This window comes from Stenella coeruleoalba (genome assembly GCF_951394435.1).
Source record: "Stenella coeruleoalba genome assembly, chromosome: X".
NCBI classification, from domain to species: Eukaryota; Metazoa; Chordata; class Mammalia; order Artiodactyla; family Delphinidae; genus Stenella; species Stenella coeruleoalba.
In genome coordinates, this window is record NC_137152.1 from 24,134,025 (window position 1) to 24,153,054 (window position 19,030).

General features: G+C 34.4%; 1 protein-coding gene across 12 annotated transcripts in view; it reads left to right on the forward strand.

Moving 5' to 3' along the window:
- The window catches only part of DMD (dystrophin), a 2,843,071-nt gene that overhangs the window by 909,687 nt on the left and 1,914,354 nt on the right, over window positions 1-19,030 (forward strand). For all 12 annotated transcript variants that reach the window (XM_079909736.1, XM_079909735.1, XM_079909718.1 and 9 more), the window contains one exon: window positions 5,679-5,740. In XM_079909736.1, the coding sequence (XP_079765862.1) occupies window positions 5,679-5,740 (62 nt within the window). The remainder of the gene's footprint in view (window positions 1-5,678; window positions 5,741-19,030) is intronic.

Consider the following 19,030-nt stretch of genomic DNA (forward strand, 5'->3'; position numbering starts at 1 on the left):
GGTTAACAGAATGAATATCTGCAGAGAAGAAAAATGAGAAGAGGTCTGAAAAGTAAATTTGGTCTTCGTTAACTTAAGAACACCTTTATTGAGCTCTACTGTGTAACACTTTCAATGCTTAGTGCTGGAAAGACAGTTATAATCCAGACAGTCACTGTCTTGGAAATTAGAAAGGGTATAGGTGATGTTATTAAGAAAAACTTTTATAGGATGATGAGCAGTGAAAACTGTATTACACTGACTGTCCAGTGAGTGGGAAATGAGGAAACCTCTTCGACACTGTTTTTCCCTTCTTTATACAGTAATTTAATTAGTTTAGACCTCCTCATTATAAAGTGATCATGAATGTCACCTTCGGCGCTAGCATTCTATAATCCTATGATCAAAAGCTATGACTCAGATATAATGGAAGCATTTTTCATGTCATTTTCCATTCTACTCTTCTCCACTTTGCATTGCCATTTTGTAGCATTATTAACATGGTAAATCCACTTTCTAAATATGTCCTGAGTTTGGAGCCTTCCTTCATAATGTTCCACAGTATCACATAATCCTATCTAATGTTTACCATTAGTCTTCCATATCTCACATTTCTTTTTTTCTCATTTTTGGGGGAAGCAGAGAATGGACTGACCCTAATTAACTCTTACACATTACTTAATAGTTTGCTCTTTAAGGTGAAATAAACTCATATCCCTTCGTTTTTCTTCCCTATGTATATTTGTAAACTGTTTTCAACTTTAATATTTCCTTCTCCTCCTAAACATATTTTCTGGGTAACTTAAGTGATGAGAATCTTCAGTTAACATATTAACTAGCACCCAAGGAAATGACATTTTTTAAAATGTTTTTCTGGCACAGATTGTTATTAACTGCCCTGTGTAATGAGGATAATTCTTGGTGTTCTTATAACTAGGTGGGGTTTTTTTTCCCCATTTTTAAATACTTTCACTCATGTTGCCTTATGTGATAGTATATAAGGGGTCATATCATGGAGACTTCCCGTGATCTCACTGTCAACTCCCTTTATAATTTTATCCCATGCTCTCCTCTTCTTCACATTTTAGAGTGCAAGAAAACTGAATTGTGTATAATGAAGAGCATGCTCTTTTGGTTTCTTACCTCCCTGCCTTTGCTCTTGCTATCTCCTCAGAAAGATTCATCTTTCCCTTTGCACCTTTTTTCTTTCCTTATTTTTGCTCATCTTTCTAGATTAAACCTAGCCATCACCTTCCAGAAAATGTCTTCCCTAACATCCATGCGGCTACATATCCCTTTCTTTGTGCTCCCATAGTACCCTTTGAACATATGTATCCTTAATTATATAAAATGTTTAATATTTACCCATGATATGTCTATTTTCTACTATACCGTGAACTTTGGTAAAGATGAGTCTTGTTTATCTTCTGGGTAATTAGTACAGTGACGAGCATATACTAAGCATTCTGTATACAATTGTTCTATAAATTATTGCATAAATAAATGATTTCATTACATCTTAACAACAGCTCCATGAGTTAAAAGGCAATTAATACCCTCATTTCACAGATAAAGGCCACCATTCTAATAAGTCCTGCAATGTAACTTGAGGCCTATTGCCCTGATTTCGTGTTCTCTCAGTTTGCCCATACCATTTTTGTGCAGTACCTCACTCTTGTGAATCATTAATATCCCAATTTAATTATCCCACATTTATAGGGGGTTGAGGGTCTCAGGAATATAAAAATTAATAACAGGGCAAAAGGTTTTTGCACTAATCTTAGAAAATATGAAGGACCAGATTTATTGAATAAAAAATGACTTTATTAGAAAGGGTTAATTGATTCTGAGATGAAATATAGTTTTTATGTATGGCAGAAAGGGAATTTTATACGGCTTTCCCCACAGAGAGAATAAAATAAAATGTTTCTCACTTTTTGCAAGTTATGAAGTAGTAGTTCTTCACTCTTTGATATCTCCAGGGAACGGTTTTCAAGTAAATTTATCTAAGAGAGATTTTTCTTCCTTGCTTCTCACATTGTTATACTCAGGCATATTTTTATTAGTAAAAGAAAATCAGTCATAAACAAACCCTTGAGGAAATGAAATAGAATATGTGCTTCTTTAAATGATTAAACAGGAGTTCATAGATAATCACTTCCTAATAAAACAGATTTCACTTTATTCTTTTCTCATTCTCTTTGTTGATGATTTCACATTAATATCTCTTACTATAGACTGTGTGTCGACAGCAACATATATTTTATTAAAGTATTGAAATAGTCTCTATAAGCTTGATAACAATTTATATATTTATAGGTTTATGTGTATCAATTTTAGATTAACTATGGATATATAGCTGATCATGTTTAAATGATCAAATTTTAAGTCATTTGAGAAATTACAGTAGAAATAGATTCAAATATATAAAAGTATAAACTTTTAGCATAGTATAAATGAAACAAAAATTGAAAAAAAAAATAGGACCACTTGGGAACATATATTCATTCATTGACTATGAGTAAGTAGCTTAATTTACAATAGTGATTCTTAACTTGGATTTCATGGTAATAGGAATCTTTTGCAGGGATATCAGTGAACCCCATAAAACTGTATGTAAATATGTCTGTATAGGCATTTATTTCTGTAGAAAATGATCATTATTTTTATCAGATGGAGTCCATGTCTTGAAATGTTTAAAAACTACTAATTTATGACCTCATTCCAATTAATTTATCAAGTGTTCAAGATACATGAGCAGAAGATATAAACTTTTTATGTTTTTTTAAACGTAAAATGTATGTTTCTACTTTTGTATTTTGACAAAAGTAGAAACATACAGAATAAATAAATTATAAATTGTGTTCTATTTCATTAGTAATCAAACAGATTCAAATTGAAACAAGCATCAGCTCTCTCCTTGTATCTAATAAAACAGCATTTGTCTAAAAATACAAGCAAAAAACTTCTTCTCAACAGCATAACCTCATTGTTTCTGGTACCACTAAAAATTGGTATGACCATTGGGAAAGCAATACGACAATATTTAGTAAAAGCCATAAAAGTTTCCATAACGTTGACCCAGTAATTTCTTCTAAGGCTATTATATAGCAGAAGCTGAAAAAGAATGCGTAAAGATGTTCATTATGATGGAATCTCTAATACCAAACAAAATGAAAGGGCAGCGCATGTGATATTTATGATAAAATAAGTGAAAAAAAGAATATTACTGTGGCTAAGTAAAATACATGTTTTGGGGGATTGCAATGTACAGACACAAAACTTTTGGTGATTTTTTGTATGTTAAAATATTTTCGGGGCTTCCCTGGTGGCACAGTGGTTGGGAGTCCGCCTGCCAATGCAGGGGACACGGGTTCGTGCCCCGGTCCGGGAAGATCCCACATGCCGTGGAGCGGCTGGGCCCGTGAGCCATGGCCGCTGAGCCTGCCCGTCTGGAGCCTGTGCTCCGCAGCGGGAGAGGCTGCAACAGTGAGAGGCCCGCGTACCGCAAAAAAAAAAAAAAAAATTCATCATATTAATATATGACAAAAAGCAAAACACCAAATATTAATTAGCAAATATAGGAGCATTATTATATAAAATATTAACTAACAAATCATCCGGCATCATAAAGAAGGTTCAGTTTTCACTTCTGGATAAATCCATGCAGACATGCAGGTTTTGCACTATAAAATTCCAGGATGTCATTCACATAGGTTATAGTGTAATGGAACCCCCTGGGTTGTTCAAAATAGAGGCTCTAAATTCATGGTTATTTTGTATTTGTGGTAGTATGTTCACCTTTTGTGACTCTGATCACCTTCTAGCATTCCATATTATCTATGCAGTTATAATGTAAACTGGTCACTGTGAAAAGCCGTGGACTTTGATTCAAATAATCTATAGCAAGGTCATCTCTGTCACTTATCAGCTTTATTCCCTCTGAGCCTGTATTTTCTTCAGGTATAAAATGGTAAATTACATATGGATTGATTGAGATGATATATGTAAAACAGCTTTGTGAATAAGGTAATAATAAATGTTATATCTTATAATTATAATAAAAATATTAATATTTGTCATGTTAAAGAAAATAAATATTTCTATACTAAAATAAAACATTAGCAGGTAATTCATTGAAGGCACATTTTTCCTGCATTGAAAGCAAAAGAGGTATGAGAGGACGTTTAGTGAAGGCGTTTATATGATGAAGCTCACATCTAGTGCCATTTACACAGCAGATACATAATATTTTGCACATAATGTTAAGGTTTCCCTTCTGCCTTCAAGGCCTATCTAAAACTTGTTCTTTGTACATATAATCAAAAACAATAAAAATAATTGCTTTACTACCCACTTTTCATTTAAAAGCATCTGGAACAAATCTCTTCAAAATGTCCTCCTATTCAGCTTTTGGTGAAGATGATTGGGTATGTTTTAGAAACCTCTGAATGAATGCTTTCAGATAACTCGTTTACTCTCCCATGCCTGACAGATAGGATATGTATGCACATGTAAGAAAAAAATAAGTGGAATTGCAAATAAGGTTATTAACTTTTAGGAATATATGTGTATGTCATTGAGAAATAGATGTACAGACCAGTCTTCCTATAGAGCAAGTTAGTGAAAATGGTTAAATCTTGATCATCTGAACTTCTGTTTATTTTTTATTATCTTTATACGAAGGGTAGTATTGAATTTATGGAACTAATATTCAAAAGAGGCTAGATTAGGTTTGAAAACTAGTAGTATCTATTTTTATTTATTCACACTTGTCAACAAAGGAAAGACTTCTATGTTATAGCTATCCTGTATCCTATACTGTATGGATAATGTTGATATTTGACCATACATAGTAGCTTGTGGGAGTAACACAAATAAGAAAGAAGTATTTTGTGATGCTAAATGACATTTTCTCATCTAAGAAAACAGTGTTAGGTTTATTATTTTTCCACTATTATCTCTTATATTGCTTAAGAGTATCTACTTATGGATTAATAATATGCTTTAAAGATAAACAGATATCTTAATGCATATATACATTTGTCATAGGAAAGTGATTGTTTACTGTATATCTTCTGTTTTCAGAAGCATTGGAGATTTACTACTGAAAAGTAATATGAGAGCAAATGAGGTTATTTTATGAGGGCATTTCAATAAGGGTTCTTTTGACCCATGTAAATAAAATATGAAATCTCTCAATTTTAAATCTCTCTCACATGCACTCGTTTATTCAACATTGACCAATATGGTTGCATTTGCCGTAATTTAAAGATAGGCTTCAGCATCAAAGAAGCATTTTAATAAATCAAGATTGATGATTTTCCTGTCCATTTGGCTCAATACTAACTTCCAGCTTTGGAAAAAAGAGATAATTTTTAGAAGCATGAATTCTGCGAAGCTCTTTTGGGGTACAGAGATAACTAAGCCATGCTCCTGATCATCAGGAAACCTCTCCTGTAATGGGAAGAGGCTATGTTAGCAGCCTGTGTTAGAGTATGTAGGTATTACAAAGGAGGGAAAAATAATTTCCTCATGGACTGGGGAGAGGGGCAGGAGGAAAAGCTCAGGAATAGTTTTTCAGAAGAAATAACAGACAAATGCATAATAACTGAAAGTTATTTTGGTTGTAAAATATAAGTGATATCCAGAGTTGCTTCTTAGCTCTTTATATATTATATATATTTTTTACATTGTAGATGAAAGAGAAGATGTTCAAAAGAAAACATTCACAAAATGGATAAATGCACAATTTTCTAAGGTAAGGACATTTTATTGCTCCTCTGTTAATGTGTGATGCTGAATTTTCAAAATGAACTATGTATCTGTGCAATTTAAATGTCCATATTGTTTTTTCTCATAGTCTTTTTACTTTAGCTGTGCAAATCTGGGAATATTATGTTGACTTTTAATTAAGGAAGAAGCAGCAGAATACATGGTAAAAAGAAATTATTTAATTTGATAAAATGTATCTTTGGTTCTTCTTGATAATGTGAGTTTCTTTAACAACATCAGTCATCAGAGGATTTTTAACAGCAGTCTTCCATCAAGTAGCTAGTATATGTCATGCACTAGAAGAAGATATGAGGAATTTTTATTGTTCTGAAAATGATTATTCTCTTGGTCGTTCTTGATGTATACAAAGTTCAAGAAAATCTGATAGGCTATTTGGCCTCTATCACTTAGAGCATGTGTGAAGTAATTTAAGATTATAAGTTGGTTCTCTTTTTCTGTAAGCATCAGTCCACACTCAATATTAATTTATTTTGCAAATGCAACTAATTCATGATCAATAACACAATTCTAGATAATTTTTATATGAACACAGTGAAATATTCTTACCTTAAGAGTGCAATATTAAGGAGGTTTATGTGGATTTCAAGGTTAGAGAGACTTAATTTATATTTAATAATTTTGGATTTGGGTAAATCAGTCAAATGCTTTGTAAGTCAGTTTCCTCATCCTTCTATTGTGTATTTGTGTGTGTGTGTGTGTGTATGCACCTGTATAATAAATCAAATCCAGAGAGTGGGAGTATAAAGCTAATAAAATATGGACCCTATATGCAAGGCTTTAAGAGAGGCAAAATGGTGATAATGGTTATTTTGCAAGTTATTGTGATGATTAAAAGAGGCACTATATGTGAAAATTTCTAGCGCAGTGCCTGACACTCTTAATATATGTATGTATGTATGTGTGTGTGTATATATATATATATATATAAATATATATATATATATATAAAAAAATTACTCTCTCCATGGGTCTGTCTCACTATGTAATAATCTTGGTAATGGATCCAAAACAGTCCACTGGGAGATGCAGTCTAAGAAGTGTTCCCTTTACTACTACAAAAGGTTTTAGAGTGTCATCTATTCTTTGTGGTATTTGATAGCAGAATATTGCCAGGTGCTCTTTAGTGTATTGGCAAGAAGTAAAGTTACTGAATTTTAACTAATCAAATTTCATTTATATTTACTTACTGAGTTAATTAATAAATTGCTATTACAGAACTTTAAGCAAACATAGGAATGAAACACATGTTTTTAAAATCTCAACTTTTTTTAACTAAGTGGGGCAGAATTAATAAAAAAGAATAAATTATAACAACACAAATGAAGAAGAATAAATGAAAAACAAACTCGGAAATATTTAGGATAGGAATTCATAATTCTCAGAAGATTTATTGGTTGTGTGTATATGGTTTAACTGCTATATCTAGTAGCCTCATTAAAATTTTCTTAATTTCAGAACTTTGTAGCAGACCATAGATAAAAGCTTTCAAAGAAATCTACCAACAAATCAGAATTGTAAAGAGAGTTTTTCATAATAATAATTTAACATAATACTGTCTTTGAATTAAACCAATGAGTTATTTTAGTAAGATGTGTAAACATGATAAACACTTGTGAATTCTCATTCCCACAGATCTAAATTGATCATCACCCTCTATACATGGACATTTCCAAGTGTTGTTTACCACAATTTATGTGCTAATATACAAACAGTAGTTTGATACCCTATCTTCTATGAATACATTGTGGGCACTGTCTTAGAGCAATTTTTCCTTACCCTAATGATCACCCCTATTTTAAAAGCTGTGGAATAATCATATGCATGAGTGCATTTACTGTTTTTTCCCCAACTTTCCCCCACCGCCGCCGCAGTTCAACTCCCACTTATTTCATTTATTTTTAAGTGTTCTCCCTAAACCTATTACAGTTGGATCAAGAGAGTCACCATTCTTTCAAATACCGAAGTTGCATATTTAGGCACACCCGAGGTATCAGGAATATAAAGACATATTTATAAAGACAGAGGGAAAATATTTAGAGATAAAATTTATATGTGTGTATATGTGTTGATTTTTCATTTAGAGACCTGAAAAATATATTTTCCATGTTACCTAAATTTTTTCTTGTCAAGACTTCAGGTACATGACTAAATTTTATCTAGATGCTTTCGAAGATAATGAGCAGAGAAAGCTGATTGGTTCAGTTTAAGCCACTTGGTGATATCAAAAGATAAACATAACTGTGAGATATGTCATTTGACATGTATTTATTTCATCACTACATGGAATTGAGCAGTAGTCAAGGCCTGTAGGAGGCACCAAATTAGTTTAAGCTGAATCTTCTGATCTCACGCAACGTGCATATTTGGGAGATGTTGAATAATTGCTAAATGGAGTAGCACTAAGTAGTCTGTGGGTGGTCAGAGAAAGCAGTACTCTGAGTTAGAGTGAATCTAGAAACCTTTATGAGGAGAGTTCTACTGATTGAGAGACCCTAAAGAAAGGAGCATCAAAGAGCAAGACACTCCAGGCTGAGAAAATGGGAACCCATTGAAGTCAGGAATGTGTGTTTTCTTTATAACCCCATTGATCATTACTAGTGCACTAAATAAATATTGTATAATACATACATTTTGGTTCAGTAGTACAGATAATTATATATATGCTAAATTTAAGAAAAGTGGAAAGTTCTGAATGAAAAAGAGGATGTTGAGGGTGGCTTTAAAAAGAGAGAAAAGGCAATGAAAAATTATCATCTGTCTCTGTGGTAAATTGGACAAAGAGAAACACATACCACAACAATAAAAATGAATATGATGAGGTAAAAAGGTTTATCAGTGAGGCATATATACACACACACTTTTGTATAATATTTATAAAGTACAGGGATACAGCAAAGTTAGTTTCTTGTTATTTTGTAAAGCTACATAAGGGATAATTTAAGGAGAAAATATGATTAAATATAGCCATATCACTTTGTGTCATTTGAAGCTTAATGTATCTTTGTGGTAAATCCAACTGATTTTTCACTTTCCCAGTACCATTTTAAAATAGGCCGTATCTGTTTTTCAAAATAAGTCTTCTATTAACCTTCGATTCCAAAAATTTTACTAGAATGTGATTTATCACATCTATTCTATAAAGATAAGCAAGCTATATTTATCTCCACATAAACACAAAGCCATTGCTAGGTAAGATTAATTCAAGGTAAATATTCATTCTCTTGTTGTAATTTATAGCTATTTTATAATCCTAAAAAAAGTTTAGTGTTTACTGTACCACAAATATAATTCACATTATAAAAATCTTGCTCATTCACACAGGTTCATTCAAAGAAGCATTTAAGGAAAGTACACTTTTGAAATCATGACCAACAATAGTTTTGTCATAAAACTTGCTTGATGTTTGTGTTAGAGAAAAAGCAATTTGTGGGAAAAAAATATTTACTACTAGATCAATTGAAAGATTTAAACTGTCTCCCAGTGAGTTATGTGATGGTTTTGATCCTACTCTGGATTTAGTGATTAACTTTATTTCCATCCTCTAACTTCTCTTTCTCTAATTCTTCCAAAAGTGGTAGACAACTTTATATTTGACTTAGATGAAGTAGAAATGTGTAATTGGTTTTGTCTGTGAACTTTTCAAGGGCTCATGATATGTTAATGTCTTCACTGATACACATGTTATGTCTTCGTTGCAGCAATCTATTGGGTTGGCCAGAAAGTTCGTTGGGTTTTAAGTAAAAATAAAAGACATTTTTCATTTTCACCAAGAACTTTATTGAATGACATATTCATTAACTGAATGAACTTATTGGCCAACCCAGTATATGCCGATACCTAAAAGACTGGGCACACCCTCTCACAATAACAGTAACATGAGACGGAATTAACTGCTGAAGTAACATACTTTTCCCAAGAATTCACCATAATTTATGTTCTAGCCAGCATAATGAGCACAGTATAATACAGATTAACACTAAAATTGTGAGTCAGTAAACAAGGCTTCTTTACACAGCTCTGTACCATAGAGACTTAGGAGAACATGTATTTATATTTCGTTATCTTGCCACACTCTATGCCAATCCATGCTCTCAATACACACACACACACGCACACGCACATGCACACAAACACGCAGGCATACACAGAAAGCATGTCATATGTTTAAAGTTAAATGAACAGTTTCATTATATAAATGGAAGATACTGGAACATAGTAGCAAAACATTGTTTCAGTGCAAGCGGTAACAATATGTATGTACCTTTCCCCTGTGTCAGTTCTAAATGTATATGTAACTAACAAATTTATATATAACCACCATACAAGGTGCCTGACTATCAGTAATAGAGCAGAGCTGTTGTGTCATGGAAGGTTCACCATAGATATAAACAGACCCAGACGGCTATGTCCCTGGCTTCCTGTTTCTCCCTACTATTTGGTATCAGAAAGAATTAGGTCACTAGGAGGATGAAAGGCAGTGAGCTAGGTCTCTGGATCATGATAATAAACCCATATAATGCTTTGGTAACACTTGAATTATTTGCTACAGTTGTTTTGGAGAGATGAACATTGGTACAGGAAACTACAGAAATCCTCATTTCGGAAACAGTGAAGATTAGGAACTTTTTGTTCCTGTATATCCTCACATTAATAACGATATTGAGTTATGCTTTTATGGTTAGTTGCTGCACTGACCTCATAAGATAAGTATTCAGGATGAGCTAAATGAAATTTAGGTGGCTTGCTCAAGGTAAATGGAAGAGATGAAGCTGGAACCCAGGAAACTGGAGTCTAAACCCCATGATATTTCCATATCTGTTGCTGTTGTGACAACTGCTCCACCTACAAAATGCTGCATTTTTCTTGGGACACGTCACACAATTGATAGGTTTTATGAGAAGTGAAGAAGGATTTTGAGTTCATTGAAAACTTTAGAACAGAAGATATTTAATGTTTGCAATACCAACAGAGACTTTAACCTACCTTTGAATGTTTAATAACCCTAAAACTCAACCATTGTTGAGGAAGACTTTTAATTCTTTCTGAACGATTTTTAACACATTAAATGTTAATACTTTTACATTCTAGATTTTGGTGAGTGACGTAATCTAATTTTCAGTATCATCATGTAAGTTGTGAACACTGTTATTTATTAATATTAATTTTATTTCCACTAGTCATAAGCAAATTATTCTGTGTAAGAGACAATTTAAATATTCATTTAAAATACTTTGATGAGAAATACAAAATATTGCTTTATGGGCATGTGGGCTCCCTGACATCTATACTAGATGTTAAGATGACTTCTAGAATGATGTGTTTGTGTTTGCAATTGAGATAATTATGCTAATGGCCTAATCCACTGAGGACCATTCCCTTGAATGTTTTCCTGAATCTAATCTTTGCGAAGTATCCAAGTAACAAAGGATATCATTCAGTTAGTGAAAGGAAAATTGGATTGTGATAGGTCTCACTGTTTTCAATGAAAGACAATTTATTGTTTATATTGCAGATCTTTCTTACAAATATGCTGTTCTTTATCAAGCCACTGTTACTGAGCTCTTAATAATTCTAGCTAGTTTTAGAAGGTATACATGTTTTGCTCTATGTTCTGAAATATGAGAGAAATGGAATTGTTAATTGCAGTACCTGTGTAATGTGGAGTGATCTCAGTGGCAAGCACGTGCAGCTGGCAAATGTAAATATTTACCAATTAGCATGATTGTTGCTAGCAAAAAACAATTCTCTGTAGCTAATAGGCAGATGCATTAGTTATGTGATTTATTCTGTCTTAGGGCCCTATATAACTTTCTAGCAAAACAACATATATTGACTTTAGTGATTTATTTTCATTTTGGGAAGAACAGCTGGCACTCTAGTACTGTCCCACTGGAGCATTATGGTTGCTAAAATAACCTTTCAACATTCAACGGATATCTATTGAGTGCCAACTCTGTGGCAGGCATAGTATTGTACCCTGAAAAAGGCACAATAAACATGATTTTTCTTCTCTAGGAGATTATCATCTGAAGGAAGAAACAATGATAAAAACAAATAATTAAAATAAAATTTGGCCCTTAATATAATAGAAGTGCCATGGGAACATAGAAGGAAGAATGACTGATTGCTTGGAGAGAAGGACAGCTTTTTGAAAAGAGGTGACATTTAATCTGAGGTTGTCCACACAAAGACAATTTAAAGAAAGGTGAAGGCAACAAAAATTGCATGTGGAAGTATGGAATGCTTCAAGAAGTTTGGCCTGTCAGGTAACAAGTGACCAAGGAGATTGTGTGAGTGGAGAATGCAGGCTGTGAGAGAGAACACGATGCCATTCCTGAATAATTGTATTGTTGCTGGGGCCAGTTGGGCTAAGAATGAGTATCGGTTTAATCATGTTAATATTCAACTTCTGGTTGAAAAATGTGTAGTTTTAAAGCAGTAGGCAGTGACAGAGCAATTAGACTGCCCTCCCACCACCAATCCTTCCTGCAAAATTGAATCTGAAGCCTAGACTTCACACTTAGGGAATAGACATCTGCATCTAAAATGAAAATGTAAGTGGGTTACATTTTTTTGTAGAGTTGTTTGATATCACACACACTCATCAGCGCACTGCATCGGAATCACCTAGAGGGCTTGTTAAAACATAGATTACTAGAACCCACCACCAGAGTTTTCGATTCTGTAGGTCTATGGGGGGCCCCAAGAACTTTGTTTTTTTAACAAGTTCTCAGTTAGAACATGTTCCTGTTATTAAAATTACCTACAGTGATTATGTCAGAAAGTGAATAGATATTTTTAAAACTACATCTGTGTATTAAGTTTCTATCCTTTATAAACAATCATTTGTATTGAAGGAAACATGCTTTGACAGCAATACCCTGTTTCAGGTCAGTCTCAACCTATCAATAATGATGCTATTGTCTGGGAATGCTGGGGACCCTCACCTGGTCCCTTAGCACCTGTGGGAGCCTCCACAGACAATCCTTGAGTAGAGTCAATATTGTGGCTGGACTGGCTCTTGTGATTCTTTATTATGATTTCAAGAGGCATCTCAGCATCACAACCATCAGGGAACTTTGAAAAAAAACAAGGTTTATTGTTCAGAAGTCCTGGAGGTTACAAGGCATGCCTGGGACCACGCAGTGACATCACAGGTAGAGAGAGGGAGAACCTGGGGTTCTGCCTTTATTAGGGTCGAGGGTGGGATACCTAGGGTTTTGTGGGTTCACTCTTTATTGGTGAATTTAAAACATAAGAGCAGGAATTAAAGCACTGGAAGAGAAAAGCATCCTGTCAATCAAACTGTCAGTTATCTAACTCAACCAGGGCTTTCTAAAAGGTGGAACTTGCATGGATGAGGCAGCCTGGCTCTTTATCTAGTTATGTAGCTGGTAACGTGCTTATTCCAGATGATGTCTTTGAAGTGGATCCCTTGGCAATTAAAAGCTTAATGTCAGGCACTTACATTATGATCAAAAAAACTAATTTTCAGGTGCTTACACTACACACACATAGTCTATATTCACCAACTTATTGTTTATTGAAATATATTATATATCAGGTGCTCTAGGTTTTTGAACATGACACTAAAGAGACGTGCTAATGCTACTGGTACAGGGACCACGACTCTGGGAACAACCGCTCTAGAATATCAGTAATTTAATATGGTCTGTAGTAGGGAATGTTTAAGGAAACCTCATCTAGGATTTTGATGAATCCTCAAGGGGGAATGATCTTTCTTCTTCTCCAGTTGAGAATCACTATACTTGATTTAAGTTGTGGTCTATCTTGAGGGATCTTTATTCAATAATAGAATTGGGCTGGTGTTAAAAGACTCAAAACCTACCAATCAGATATTTTATATATATTGTGTGTGTGTGTGTATATATATATATATATATATATATATATATATATATATATATCCTGTATTTAGTCTTATAATACTCTTTTTATGTTACAAGTCTCAAAAATATATATCTGATTGGCACAGATATCTGAGACAGGTAGATAGATAGAAAGAATATTTTTTTAAAACTATGTTCTATAAGCAGGTAGGTGATAAGGAAAGCAATTAATATAATTGAGCTCAATGTTCTGGAAAAAAATAGCCTATCCAGGCATGCTGTCAACTGTATCTCCTCATTTTCTTTCACTGCAATTATTTCATGGGCAACAATATGTTTTTCTTACTAATATAAAGTTTCCAATGGATATACAGTGTCCTACGATCTCTCTTTTGTTCATTAATTTGCTTCTACAAAGAATTTTATTTTAGTGGTATTCTGAGGCTCTTTTTCTGTGCTCCATTAAGGGGTGATGTTTTGGACTTTACCTGGGTTCCTTTGGCCTCCTAGAATTTTCTATCCAGTTATGATCATGGTAACCAGAACACAAAGAGTTAAGACCAAATCTAACAGTAATTTATTGATACAAGTTCAGCTGTAGAAATCTCTCTTGTAATGCAGCTAGAGGCAGATTTGTAAAGTTCATGCACAATAAAAGGCAGAGTATGGTTTTAAAAAGTCCTTTGCCTAATCTTATTCTAATTTAAGCCCTAATTTCACTATCTCAATTCTATGTACAAAGAGAAGTAACAGTAAAAGTAGACAATAGGTGATCAGTAAATAAGCAATCACTTTCAGCCTTGTCCAGAATTGTGGCCAGCTAATGGATGGAGACAAGCAGACCCGTTAATTAGAAATGTGAGTGAAACCACCCCATGGTTTAATATTAGTTGTCATTTAATGAGAACAAATGAGAGTTATGGATGAATTTGCTAAAAGTTTTCTTCTTTGATTTAGCTCACCTGGCACCTAGAAAACCAGTCTTTTCAAAATACGTGGTCAATGGATGGTACTTTTTGTAAGAACTGGTCCTGCTATTAAAATTATCTGCAACTATTATGTCAGTCAGAGAATAAATATTTTGAATATTATGCCTCTGCATTAAGCTTGTATCCTTCATAAATAATAATTTATATTTAAGAAAACATTTTTATAGAAATACACATAAAGTCTACATTCATTAACTTATTATTTATTGAGCACCTATGACATGTCAGGTGCTCTAGGTTTTTGAACACAGCATTAAAGAGAAAAGTCCCTTTAATTATAGGACTCTATGAACCAGATGAGCTAAACTAAACAAGGAAACATTTAGCAAACTATTTGACATTCTCTGTATTTATTTGTCAACTTCTTTTCTCTCTATATACCTGGAATATAGAATTTTGGATGGTGATTGGTACTAAAAGGAAAAATAAAGCAGGATGAGGAAAGGCTAAGAATAGGGTGGGTTGCTATTTTCTATAGTGGATCCTGGGAAGACCTCTCTGAAGAGACATATAAGAAACTGGAAGGAAGGGAGAGAATGCATCATTCAGATGTCATGGAGAAGAAGGTTCCAGGCAGAAGGAAGAACATGTATAAAAGTCCTGAGGAGGGAGGGAATGTGTGTGTGTTCGAGGGGCAGCAGGGTGGCTGGAGTAGAGTGACTAGGGGAGAGTGCTGTGAGCTGAAGTGGTATTAGGGGGACAAATCAGGTAGGACCTAATTGACCATTGTGAAGGCATTGGCTTCTACATTATGGTAGATTAGGAGGCTGAGAATTTTAAGCAGTGGCTAGAAGCAATGTAAGTTATACTGTAGGATGTATAGGTAGAAGTGAGAGGTGAACTAGAGGCTAGTGTAATAATCCAGGTTGGGTGTGTGTGTGGAGCTAGGACTTGGTTGGTAGCCATGGACCTGGGGAGAAATGACCATAGTTTGGATACATTTTGAAAGTACAGATAACAGGATTTGCTGATGGACTAGATATGAAGATTGAGAGAGTAGAGAAAAACAATTTTAGCCTGAACATAAGGAAGGATCGGATGGCTGTTTACTAGGATAAAAAAGACTATTGAAGGAGAGGGTTTGGTGGGAAAATACAGGTAAATTTCCCATGAGAAATCATGAAAAAGAATTTTAGTTTTAGTATGTTTTCATGGAAAGAGTATTTTCAGCTCCTGAAAGTTACGTCAAGGTTGGAAGGAAGGAAGGGAGGAAAGAAGGAAGGGAGGGAGGGAGGGAGGGAGGGAGAAAGGAAAGGAAAGGGAAGGAAGAGAAAGAGAAAGGAGGGAGGAAGGTAGGAAGTTATCTCAATTTTCCAAAAAAAATGAGAGAAGATACATTCATACACACAATGATAGTGGTACTTTGTATATGTAATCCAGTACAATTGCATTGGAGTTAACTTGATCTTTGCCTCTCCTGTGACCTAGTGTGGATGACGATACATCAGTGGAGACAGCTTTGATTTACCTCTGGTTTCTTTCTTCATAGCATTTACTATGTTAAACCATTACTGACTGCATTATAATTATTATTTACATATATTTTACATCCATCTATTAACTGAACTCCTTTAGGGTCTGAACCTTGACTCAGTCATCACTATATACTCAGCCTAGAGCATACACCCTGATGTACACTGATACTCAATACATATTTGTTGAATGGATGGAATGAATGGCGATTAGGAAGGAAGGGAGAAAGGATTCGAAAACAATGTTGGTCATACCATCCATTATCTCAGTCCTTTCTTCTGTCAACACTTTCTCTTTCATCTTCTTTCATGTCCTCAAACATCACCTCTACCCAGGACCTAAAATTGGGCTTGACACTTTGGAAGCACTGAGAAAATGATTTTTGAGTATGCAAACTTCCAACTATGCATTTGTAACATTGAGTTTAAAATCCACATTTCCAAGCACTTCCTGAACCTTCCCACCAAGCCATGGCAAAATCCTGATATGATGCCTGGATGATATAAATGGGGATGACCTGGTTGGATAGATGGAAACAAGAAGGTTTAGTTAGTAATTGGAAAAGGGGAGCAAGGAATTAATCTGATGGGTGCAAGGTATTTTTTCGGGACGCTAGGCAGATATAGATACCACAAATTGGGAGAGGAACTGAGAGAAAAAGGAGAAGAGAGCCACTTTGGAGGGTTGTTGATCACTTTGGTTTTAGATATTGAAATATTTGGTTTAATGCGGTTATGAGGCATTCAGGAAATCTGTATGAGGACAAGTACTAGATTCAGAAGCCTGAGTTTTAACTCCCAGTTCACCACTTAGTGTGTGTAAACTTGAGTAAATTATTAAACCTTTCTAAGCCTCAACTTCCCCATCAAATATTTATTTAAAAGAGTAAAAGAAGTTCTGCATGCAGAGCACATGGAATTATACCTGGCATCTGGTAAACTTTCAATAAGTGGTGTATAATATCGTTTATATTCTTGTGAGGGCAAGAAGAATTGAATCCCTCTGAGAAGAATGCTTGAGGCTGGCATTTGTCTGACAGGCTTTTATTTTGCTAAGTGGGGTATGAGAGCTGATGGATTTTGGTTACATGTTTTGCTTAATGGGGTATGGGAATTGAAAGAATTTAACAAGAGATGTGTGGGGAAAAAATATCAGGTTTGAAAACACAGCTTAAACTTCGTTAGGATTGGTGACTAGAGAAATAGATGAGGCACCTCAGGTAAAGCATGTGGCCATGAATGAAGTACTGGGTAACAAATATATTTACAGTGTAAGTCAAAGAAAAAGAGACAGAGAAGAGCAGAGAGCATCAGAACAAGGTGTGATTATCATTGTCATAGGCCCAAGGAGTTAAAGTTAAGATGAGAACTCAAGCCTACTGTTATACATGACACCTTTTAGAATGCTTGTTCTTGACCCTGATGTGCAGCTACTCTCCAAAGACCTCTCTCTAGTATTCTGTGTTTGACACCTAGTGCCATAGATCCTGTTCGTCATCTTTCTTGGTGTACTCTCTGGTTTTTAGCAGAGCATAACCTCTGGTAGCTTCCTGAGAAAAGGCTCAAGGGAGGTAATTTTTTGACATATTATGTCATAAAATATTTTATTCTATTCTTCCTTTTTTGCTTACTTTTCTGTATCCTCGTGATCTTGTTTCAGAAAATGGAGTCACTTCTCTTTTACTTTCTCTAGATTTTCAATATAATTCTCCCACAATACTCTTCTGCTTCTTGTATTGTTCATATCTTCTATGGTCCTGCTTTCTTGTTCATTTATTGTTTGTTTTATTTTGAGGAACTCTTTTACTTTCAAAGTCATTCTTCAAATTATCTAGTGATCTTAACTTTTTGTTTACACTTAAGTGTGAGATACTGATATTTGATAAAGTAAAATACCCTTTCCTGATAAAAATACTGAGTATAAAAAGGAATCATTGGATACTCTTGCTAGCATGTTATACTATGTATATACAGTTTAGTCCAATTGTCAGCATATTACTTAATGAGGGCACATTCTGTGAATTCTGACCAAAGACAAAGTTACAGTAATGTTCAGCTATCTTCACTACTGCTTAACATTGTGTTGGGAGTATTAGCCATCACAACCAGATGAAATAAACCAATTCAAGGCAAATCAGTTGAAAGAAGAGGTAGCAGTGTCCCAATTTGCAGATATGACTGTTTACCCAAAAAGCCACAAAGAAACAATAACATTAACAAACCCAAACACCAATACAAACAGTAAAATAATTCAGTAAGTTAGCAGAATATAAAATTTACATGCAAAATCAGTAGACTTCATGGTAACGAGCTGGAAGATTTTATGGATCAGACATACCCATTTACAACACTAGAGACAAGAAACAAATTTAATAAGAAATTTTCAAAATCTATATTTAAAACTCTCCTGGAAGACACAAAAGAAAATTAAAGGGAAAGACCTACTTTGTTCGTAAAAGCATGACTTAACATCATAAAAGTATCTATTGTTTTTAAGTTAATGAATAAATTAAATGACATTCCTATATAAGTAATATTTTCTTCTGGACTTAGATAAGCTGATCCTAAAGTTTATATAGAAAAATACGTGCTTGTGGGCACCATACCTTTAACTTCTCCCAGCTGTTGGGGAGAAGTATCTGCAAAATAGCTCAAAGATACTGTTATGTATATCCCTTGTCAGGGGGAGGGGGGAAACCTGACCAGGACCCTGCCCCAAGGCTGCACTATTGTTTATTTTGACTGTTCCTCCCTTGTCTCTGCTCCCTTCCCTTCCCTAATTAGCATCTATTTGTTGGAACTCAGGGAGGGTCATGGAGGCTGAATGAAACCTATTTCCAGTAATCAAGGAATGGGGGACACAGAAAGCTTTTGTGCCCAGGAACCCCACAGGGTCCTGATTGGTATCAATGGTTATAGATTTATACCTTTTTAAAAGTTATTT